This window comes from Paramisgurnus dabryanus, chromosome 1 (genome assembly GCF_030506205.2).
Source record: "Paramisgurnus dabryanus chromosome 1, PD_genome_1.1, whole genome shotgun sequence".
Classification (NCBI taxonomy): Eukaryota; Metazoa; Chordata; class Actinopteri; order Cypriniformes; family Cobitidae; genus Paramisgurnus; species Paramisgurnus dabryanus.
In genome coordinates this window covers 28,956,672-28,968,136 of record NC_133337.1, presented here as the reverse complement: position 1 = coordinate 28,968,136, position 11,465 = coordinate 28,956,672, and the positions used below count along the sequence as shown (strand labels likewise).

The 11,465-nt window shown below is 36.6% G+C and overlaps 1 protein-coding gene across 1 annotated transcript in view; it reads right to left on the bottom strand.

Annotated features, from left to right (window-relative positions):
• Positions 1-11,465, bottom strand: part of tmem178bb (transmembrane protein 178Bb) — a 105,485-nt gene that overhangs the window by 4,158 nt on the left and 89,862 nt on the right. Inside the window, exon 4 of the mRNA XM_065289882.2 lies at positions 4,517-4,654. Within this exon, the coding sequence (XP_065145954.1) occupies positions 4,517-4,654 (138 nt within the window). The remainder of the gene's footprint in view (positions 1-4,516; positions 4,655-11,465) is intronic.

Here is an 11,465-nt window from a genome sequence, read left to right as displayed (position 1 = left end):
CCAATGTTGCAGGTTAACCACCACTGTAAATTAATGTCAATTAAAAAAAACAAAAACATAAAAAACTGGTCTTTAAGACCATTTTTGAGACATTTTAAAAATTATATACATATCTTGAGTGATTCAGTGTTTCCCATACATAGGCTCTACTTGGGCGCTGCGCCCAGGTAAAAAAAAAATCACTTTACGAATTTCCGTATTTTCTGAACTCGACTGGATGACCCGTGTTTTGGAGAGAGAGAGAGAGCGCGCGAGAGAGAGAGCGCGAGAGAGAGGTGGGGGTTGGGTGACCGTGAAGATGATGTACGCGTCATAAACTCATCATCCAGCGCGGCAAACTGGATCAACTGCAGCAGCACATACGGAGCAGCCAGGGAACACACTGCGACCAAAATGGTCGCATATGCTTATGTGCATATGTGTTTATAGCATCTAAGTTGGCTTCATTTTGCGTGCAAGCACGTTGTGTCTCTCCGGTTGAGTGTCCGTTCTCGTGCTCTCTGTTTCTCAATGAATTGGGCGCGACGCGAAGCAACCTCAGTGTCACATTGTATCCTTTCATGTTTCTGAACTTGAGCAGAGTTTTACCATTAGAGGTCTTTCTTCACTGAGGACGCGGGACCCGTACGGTTCCGGGTTTATATTTTAAATGGTCAGATGGGTCCGGGTCGGTCCTAGTTCATTACTTCGGGTCCCAAGTCTGATTAATATTGTGTGTAAAACCCGAGTCGATCGGAGAACGGCCGTGAGCGCTACCGCGCTAAAGCTCGAGTGCTGTTTTAGCGTGCCTCCGGTTTCTATGGCGATAGCAACTGGCTCTTGTCACGACCACGCGCCCATTTCATTTTCTTTATCCCATTTTTTAATAATCTTACTATTAATAGACCATATCTTTTCTAAAATCTAAACAGTTTGCACAGAGATTGTAGCAAAAAGCAGTGCTAATACTGAATGAGCAAAGCTCTAGCTGACTCAGGATATAAAAAACGCAAAGCTGTAATGTAAAGTCTGTCATCGGGACAGCAAGTAGACTTTTAAATCTGAAATAATTAGTGGATTAAGCTTTTTTTAATCGGCAAAAGAGAAATAGAAAGCAGAAGCAGTAAAAGTGCCTATCTTATAGAAGTTATTAACATTATAACATCAGTCACATTTATAATCTATAGACCTGCACTGTCTATATAGGCTATAGTATACATAGTATTGTATATAAATGAGTTTGATAAAAGGGGTCATCAAATTGCTTCATATATCAGTGCAAAAACATAAAGTGTTTTCGTGGTGCTTTGACAAACAGTGTCAGCTTTGTTTATGGCAAAGAAAGTTTGGGGTGGTTAGATTAATGAACTATAATGTGAAATTAATATGAATGTTTTATAAATCAAAGTATTGTGTTGTGTCACACATTATTAGTTCTTTGTCACATGTATAATAGACCATTTTTTGTCGGTGGATAATGATTGCCCTTTTCACCAGCTACCACCACAAGTAAATTTCAGATTTATGTACCAATCACTCAAGATATGTATATCCTTTTTTTAAATGTCTCCAAAATGGTCTTAAAGACCAGTTTTTGACGTTTTTGTTTTTTTACGCAATTCGACAATGATGTCACGTTGGTGAGAAGTGGATGAAAGGTAGCCTCAGCGTAGTTTTAGAACTATGGCGACTAACTGGGATGAGGAAGAGGTTGCAAGAGCCAACATGCATGATGGCAGGGGCAGAGTGGGACCAAAAAGAGATTTTGTAGACCACCGGCCCTCGGTGAAAAAAAATAGCGTTAAACGTGCTCCTAAACAGGAAGTAATAAATGGAATAATGTGTGCATCTTTGAATAACTGTAAGAATACTTATTTTAAATATCATTTTGTCATATTAAGTTTTGAGAGATCATATTAATAATGTTTTTCCACTGTTATTGCTTATTAAGACTTGTTAGTGCGGATAAAAGCGTGCTTGGCGTATTTACCTCAGAGTTTATTTCAGTAATATTGCTGTTTTCCGGTAATAATAATACAATTTACATGTCAATCCTGCTTCCTTCTCTGTTTCTTCATTTCATTATGCTGTTATGTTATGTGTGGATATTTATTGCCATGAGACATTCATTGTCGTTATACGAATACTCTCGTCTTCAAATCATATGCAGAATAATGTGTGCATCTTTGAATAACAGTAAGAATACAGCTTTAAAATACATTTTTGTCATAAAGTTTTGAGAAATAATGTTGTGAGAATATTTATTGCCATGTGAGATGTTTATTGCCGTTGAATACTTGCGTATATAATATGAAAAACATATATACTATCTGTCTCTCTGTCTATCTCTCTATCTAGTCTATCTATGTATTTATCTATAATCTGCGCTATCTGAATACTGTAGTCTACTCGTTTCTCCTGTTACTCTCAATGCTCTCATGTCTCTCCCCAAGGTGACGTAAAGCAATGCATTGTGGGGGAAAGGAGAATGGTTGCAAATGATTATTCCGCTTTCTGATACACTGTCAGAAATAAAGGTACAAAACTGTACCTTTTCTGTCACTGGGGCTGTACCCTAAGTTTCCGATTGATACCTTTACAGGACTACAAAACAGAATAGAATTTTGGGTAGATTACCGTACCTTAAGGACCTACATTGTTAGAAAAAAGTCAAAATATGTACCCTAGCTGTCACTGGAGCAGCACCCTTTAAAAAGGTAATTGTATGGATCATAAGGTACAGATATATAAACATTTAGTACCAGTATGTACCTTTGAGATACTAATATGTATTTTTGAGGTACTAAAATGAAATCCTTAGGTGCAAAGCTGTACTTTTTGAAAGGGTACAGCCCCAGTGACAGAAAAGGTACAGTTTTGTACCTTTTATTTCTGAGATTGTACCCAACAACATAAATGACATAAAATAAACAGTTTAAATGTTTATTACCAACAAGCAAATTGCACAAATTTGACGAAAAATGAACCCTGCAACACGGCCTTTAAAGAAACACTGGCAAACGCTTACAGTTGGTGTGTGCGTTATCGGCCACATTTAAACGCTTTGGTGGACACAGGGCCTAATGCTGTAATAATAATAAAAATAGATAGCACATAGAACATTACATAAAAATGCATTGTGGGACTTTTAAGAGAATCTCTTGACAGAAATGCAATAAAATATACATAACTATATTATCAGTGGTGTATAAAGATCTTAAACAATGTTTTTATTACCTTTCAATGAGCCATTTTTATGCAATTCGCAATCTCATCACTAGATTTTTCGACAGTAGCCCAAAACAAACTGCTCTACAGAGCCCTTTTTATTACTATGTTGTCTTAGACGACAACATGTTTGTCCTGTGGCAATTGTACTTATTTTTTTACTTAGAAAAGTAATGTTTAGTTTTAGGGATAGTTTACCCAAAAATGAAAATTCTTTCATCATTTTCTCATCCTCATATTGTTTTAGACCTGTATGAATGAATTTTTTCTGATGAACACAAAATAAGATATTTTGATAAATGATTGTAAGAACACAGCTGATTGTAATCATTGACTTCCATAGTAGGAAAAACTTTTGCGATAAATGATGAAGAAGATATTTTGATCATTGATGGTAAGCACACAGTTGACGGTGGTACCCATTGAATTCCACCGTATTTGTTTTTTCCTATATGGAAGTCAATGCTTACCATCAGCTGTGTGCATACAACATTTATCAAAATGAAGTAAGTAAATTCATACAGGTTTAGAACAACTGAGAAAATGGGTTTTTGGGTCAAGTATCCCTTTAAGTAAAGGCCAACGGGGTTTACGGTGCTGTAACAGAGCAAACATTCAGAGGGGATTTAGCGTGCCATAATCTGACCCATAGCTCTATTTCTGCCTTTATAATTTAGTATCTTAATTGCCTTCTTAATTGCCGTATCATTCCTGAAGTGCATCACATCTTAATTGCGTCTCTGCTTCGCTCTCTGTGGTGCCGGTGAAAGACTGCCGCAAAACACATCGCTTCCGACGCACGGCGGGCATGAACGGGACGTCCAAATGAGCAATAATGAGGACACGAGCTGCGTTGATTGATGCGAGCTTCTGCCTACTGAAGTGATGAGCTTCAGAAGAGCGATGCGCATGTGAACAATATCGGTGAGATAAGAGATGTGAGATAATTGATATTATATAATTGCTTTAAAGCCGGCTTGCTGGCTGTCAATCATTAATGCATAAAAGCAGTCTTGGGGTAACTTGCGTGGGAGTTCAGCTAGTAGTCCCTGATAGTGGGTGTAAGTATAATGATTTTAGTAGCCTGGGAGCATTTGAGAGGAGAACTATATATATTATTGCATTTAGTGAAGATGACATCGTTTGTACCCTGACTGGTGCTACACCGATCTCTATTAGAATACAAGCTGTAAATATACAGTATAAAAAACAGGTGCAAGTGTAGTTTTGACCAGTCAGCATACAGTTTTTAATTGTCCATTTTTTCTTTATAAACAGTTGCATGTCTGTTTGTATGAAAATAACTCACCGCCCATGAGGAAGAGCAGTCCCGCCACGTACTGCATGAGGCCGCGGTCCCAACAGCATCCCAGCATTCCAATGATCCAGCCAAACAGGATGATGGCCACCGCCATTCCCATGAATCCTGCCGTCATTCTCCGCAGGTCTGTGGGTGTCACGAAATAAGGCAAGTTAAACACCGTGACTCAGAGATGATGAGGGCGCAGCGTGTATTTGCTAGGTTAGATGACTCATTGTCAATAAGCATTTGAGTGCATCTGTAGACCTAAAATGGCTGTGGTTTTCATATGCAGCTTTCTCTGAGAGAGTATTTAAATGCATTACCAGTCAAAGGTCTAGTAATAAATGTGTAAATATGCTAAAGGTCCAGTGTGGGTTTTTAGCGACATCTAGCCACCTCAATTTTTGAAACGCCAAGAGAAGCTACGGTAGCCCACAGGGCGAAATGCATTCTGTAGATCAGTTTGTCCATTTAGGGCTACTGTAGAAATATGGTGACGACTTCCATGCAAGGAAACCAGTGGTGTATGTAGATAAAACGTCTCATTCTAATGTAATAAAAACAATATAGTTCATTATGTAAGGTCTTTATACACCACTGATAATATAGTTATGTATACTATATTGCATTTCTGTCAAGAGATCCTTCTAAAAGTCCCACATTGCACCTTTAAATCCCCCATATTCTAAAGTAGTTTTAGGAAAAAGAGCAAAAAGTAGAGCTACAAAGTAGAGCTGCATAACGATTAATCGCGATTAATCGTTTGCTAATTTATTTTTTTGTTTACATCAGATATGTGTGTGTGTACTGTGTATAATAGTTATGTATAAATAAATACACAAGCATGTCGATATTTAAGAAGTACTTACATGTGTATATAACATTTTTATATTTATATATAATTTATATTTTATATTTATAAACATTTAATCTATAAATATATTTTTGTCTCAAAATTATACATGCGTGCGTGCATGCGTGTGTGTATTTATATATACATAATTATTATACAGAGTGCACCCACACACACATATATATATATATATATATATATATATATATATATATATATATATATATATATATATATATATATATATATATATATATATATATATATATATACTTTTATTCTGCAAACGATTAGTCGCGATTAATCGTTATGCATCCCTACTACAAAGTTTTTTCTTCAATCATATTCAGTCTAGCCTATGTTATTTTTGTAAAGGGACCAATCCATTGATATTTACTGTCTTGCAATTACTTCAAAGTCACATTATATAATGTTTAATTTGTTAAAAATAGCATTAGCAAAGACGAAGCTTATAAAAGAGAGTGAAACGGTGGGAGATGCTGTTTTCTTCATCCAGAGACGTATGGATACATGTATGTTTGATCACATAATTTTATGCCATCGTACTGAATTAGCTTCATGGCACAACAGCTGCGTGTTCACTCATGTTGTTATAGTTTCTATAACTACAAACTGAGGATATCGCGGACATTAAAGGTGCCAAAGAATGCATTGAAATAATATGTTAAATTGTTTTTTAATATTTACATAAAATGTATGTAACTTTATTAAGTGCACAATTATCCAGAAACGTTTTACATGTCTATTTACACCCCAGGGTTTGTCCTTTGAATGAAATTGTCTATTTTTGCCCTATTTAAAGTGGTCATCAATAATAATATTGAGCTCTGCTCTGATTTCTTTGCTCTGCGGCTCATGCCAGAAGCTTACAATCGTAAACAGACATTATAAGTTTGAGCCCGTATCAGACGAAAATAGAAATTTTGAGGAACAACTAATTGTTTGGAGATTGTTAAAGGACGTTTCTAAATGGTAAGTTTTTTTTTTTTTTCGTATGGACCTGTAAAAAGTAACTGCATAGAATTAACTAGCATATAGGGCTAACGCAGCAGTCACAACTTTGTTTTTAACATTTTAACAACTTTGTAATTCTTTTAATGTGTAATTTAATGTTGGGGCGTACACCTCCACTGAAACAAATGCCTTTGAGGTTTATGATATGTCATTGGCATGTACAGAGCTCTTATTCATCTATGCCTAGGTGTATACAGTTTTTTATTCTATGGCACCTTTAAAGGTGCAGTGTGTAGATTTTAGCGGCATCTAGCAGTGAGATTGTGAATTGCAACCAACCGCTCAGTCCACCATTCACCGAAACACATAGAGAAGCTACAGTAGCTGCCACAGGACAAACATGTTGCCATTTAGGACAAAATAGTGCCAAAACGCAGTTTGTCCATTTAGGGCTAATGTAAAAACATGGCGGCACAAAATGGCAACTTCCATGTAAGAGGACCCACAGTGTATGTAGATAAAAACGTCTCATTCTTAGGTAATAAACACATAACAGTTAATTATGTAAGTCTTTATACACTGCTGATAATATAGTTATCCTTTAAATAAATTTCAAATTTCAAAGGTAGATTATATTGCATTTCTGTCAAGAGATTCTTATAAATATTACACACTGCACCTTTAAGTCACGAAAAGGGCAACAATTACAAGCCATTATTAAAATAATTTCTCTGAATTTACAAATCCTTGTGAACTTTATGTATACAACTGAAATATATCACACTGTGCAAATGTTTTTTTTAAATATATTTTATTACAAAAATCTTACATTTTGTGGCTTTAACTAACATTACGAATAATAAATGCTGAAAAACGATATTGCTTATTGTAAGTTCATGTTAGCTAAAGTATTTACTAATTTTAACAAATACAACCTTATTGCAAAGTGTGCTTTTAAATTAATTATTAAAAAGTTAAACAAAATCCGGAAACAGAATAGCGTCCAGGGTCTTAAGCATAAGCTTGTAGTTAGAAATAGAATTGTATTTAGTATACGTGTACATATTTATGTATGTTTACTGTTTTGACTGGTGCAGTGTATTTAGCAGAGCAAATAACTCAAAATATAAATAAAAAAAACTATAAATAATGCAAAACTATGCTGCATCAGCCCTACTGTGACAGGCTTGACTATGTGTTAGCTAGAGGGTAGGTCATAGCATTCCTGTTAGTTTGCTTTTTTTAATCTCACAGCTGAATTCTCACTACAGAAAAGGTGGCTGGCACAAAACGCCGGGCACGCGGTAGCTCACACCAGTCGACTGTAAAGGGTTCAGTAGGGCATTCAGTTCACCTTCAGGGTGGACACGGTGCAAGATTAGCGAGTCGTATGCAAGCTTTTAAAGTAGAGATGAAGTGTTTGAAATTAATTTGATTTTCTATTAAAGCAATATCAGATGGAGAACCACTATGCCAGTTGTTTATGAAATGGCTATTCATCCTCCGCACATTTTTCTGGCAGTTTATTACATAGAAAATGGTGGATTTCATAAGCCTGCCTGTCTGCAGATCCATTCAAGTCTTGTAAAACGCTGCGCGGATGCTTGTTGTGAGTGTTTAATAGACCTGGGCCATCTTTGTCGTTGTGTTTCTTTCACTTATAAGATTTGTAGGAACGGTTTTACTTTACAGTTCCAAGACAGAGCTTTGTTTTTACCCGTAGACATCTAACAGTTGTGTTAAACAGTAACAAGGGATGCATTGATATCACTAAAACAGTTAAAGAAAAATATAACATGTCGCCTACGTCGCCAGGGGTAGGGCGCAAATATCAATACTTCAAAGTGTAAAATGTCACCTTGCAATAATGCATTGATACTCTGTCACCGTAAATCGATAATTTTCGTTCCATTTTTCACATACAGTATGACTATTTGTACTATAAACATTGATTGATTCAAAGCAAGCCTGTGCGAATGCATAGCTGTGTACTGTAAAATTAAATATTAAATTCTGTCATTATTTTATCATCCTCATGTTGTCATAAACCTGTATGAATTTATTTTTCTGATGAACACAAATGAAGATATTTAAAAAAAAATTAATAACCAAATAGCATTGGGGCACCATTCACTTCCATAACATTATTTCTTTCCTACTATGGAAGTCAATGGTGCTCCAGATCTGCTGGCTTACAAGCATATCTTCACAATACAAAATGGTTTGGAAAAAAAACATGAGGGTTTGTAAATGTGTACATTTAAGGGCAAGATTGCTTGGAAAATGATGAAGCCCACGTAGTACTTGTTACGTAATAATATAGTGTGCGTTGTTGTAACCGAGTAGCGTCAGTCAATGCGTAGGTGGCTGCACGCATACTGGAACAATAGATAGTTAATTATAGTCTGGTAAATTGCAGTCGGTTATACAGAAATTATGTTCATAGCAAGAATTTGCCTCCAGGTCATTATTTCTCAGAATGATTTTTTTTTTCGCAAAGGAGGTTTGTCACTTGTAAATTATAAAACGCCATTTGCTAGATGTATCACAGTTTTAGCCACATGTTGAGAAATCGAATACTGAGAAAAACCCAATCTGTGTACCTACTGAAGCTCTTTGTCAGCATATATCCAAATCTTTTTTAACAACTTGTGTAAAAAGAGACGAGAAGAAAAGACTAGGCTGACAGCTATTCTGGAAACACGCCAGAGGAGTCTCTTCGGTTGGACCTCTGCTTTGTTTGATATTCTTGTCGTTTCTTGTATCTTCGTGTTTCCTAACCTGCTGGGCTTCCCGATGTGTCAAATTCTGCCAGTTCTTTGTTCTCCTTGCTCATATGAGCGTCGAATGAGAAAAGACAGTAACCGCTTCACTGCAAACCAATGTGTGCTTTCAAAAACCTCAGAGGCAGGGGAGTTATAATTATGTGTGCCAAAGGATCTTTGCCAATTAAATTATTTATTTAATCGCTAAGAAAGAAAGAGTGGAGGAAAGTGTGGATTGTGCTGAAGCTCGTCTCTGCTACCAAAGCTAAAATACGAGGTCTTCGATATGCACTTTTTCATTCTGGAATACGCCACAGATGCCCAAAATGAAGGACTGCCACCTCGGGGATCAACATGACATCATTACACTTTGTCAAATTGAAACTATGGTGGTACTTTTCCATACGATCTGCCACTGTTCTAGAGGTGTAAAATATAAGGATATGATAAGGTTTGACGCCTTATTTCTCCAAATATAGTTGAAAATTTGGAAGTAGTCCACATCGGATCACTCTGAAAATTAAGTTTTCCCGTTTCCAATTTAAGCTCTGCTAGAGAGATTCTTATTCAGGTACACAATTCCCCAAATGATCGGAGACCTCATGCATAATTGCTCATCCATTCTGACATCCGCATCAGGCTCCAGTCTGTAAACATCCTGTAATAAATCACATTGCTTTCTCTTTCAATTTCATGATCTCCCTAACAGAAGCGCATTTAGACTATACCGTCATCTAACAAGTATACCATCTGAGGCTAATGTGAAACATGATTGCTGATGGTATGCTCATAATGGCACGATGATGTCATAGGTGACATCATAATACTGTACAAATTGGGAATCACGAAGACCGAACATATATCTGGAGCAAGTGTGCAAACTGCCAGGCTACCGTTCAGGTTACCTTGTTATAGTCAGACAGATGGACAGACGAAAAAAAGATGGACAATCGGACATAGTATATGGATAGATACAGCAGACAGACAGATTGACCGACATGGATGGATGGATGGATGGAAGGACGGACAGATATATGGATGGATGGATGAATGGATGGATACAGTAGATATATGGATGGATGGAAAGACGGATGGATGGCCAATCGGACATATTATATGGATAGATACAACAGACAGACAGATATGGATAGATGGATACAGTTAGATGAGATAGAAAGATGGAACGATGGATAGATATATGGATACAGAAGATATATGAATGGATGGACAGTCGGACATAGTATATGGATACATACAACAGACAGACAGACAGACAGATAGACAGATATGGATAGATGGATAAATGGATACAGTAGATAGATAGAAAGATGGATGGATGGATTGATGGATGGATGGATGCATACAGTAAATATATGGATGGATGGATGGATAGATGACAATCAAAAATAGTATATGGATAGATACAACAGACAGACAAATAGAAAGATATGGATAGATAAATGGATGGATGCATGGGTGGACAGAAGTATGGATGGATGGATACATTAAATATATGGATAAATGGACGGATGGATGGATGACAATTGGACATAGTATATGGATAGATAGATGGATAGATACAGTAGATAGAAAGATGGATGGACGGATGGACGAACAGATATATGGATGGATGGATGAATGGATACAGTAGATATATGGATGGATGGATGGATTGATGGACAATATGGATAGATACAAGAGACAGACAGATATGGATGAATGAATAGATGGATGAATAGATACAGTACATAGAAAGATGGATGAATGGATAGATGGACAAACAGATGGACAAATATATGGGTAGATGGATGGATACAGTAGATGGATGGATGGATGGACAATCGGACATAGTATATGAATAGATACAAGAGACAGACAGATAGACAGATATAAATGGATGGATAGATGGATGAATGGATACAGTAGATAGAAAGATGGATGGATAGATGAATGGATAGACGGACAAACAGATGGACAGACAGATATATGGGTAGATGGATGGATACAGTAGATTGATGGATGGATGGATGAATGGATAGACAGACAGACAGACAGATATATGGATAGATGGATGGATACAGTAGATATATGGATGGATGGATGGATGGAAAATCGGACATAGTATATGGATAGATACAAGAGACAGACAGATAGACAAATATGGATGGATGGATAGATGGATGAATGGATGGATACAGTAGATAGAAAGATGGTTTAATGGATAGACCAACAAACAGACAGATATATGGATAGATGGATGGATACAGTAGATATATGGATGGATGGATGGACAATCGGACATGGTATATGGATAGATACAAGAGACAGACAGATAGACAGATATGGATGGATGGATAGATGG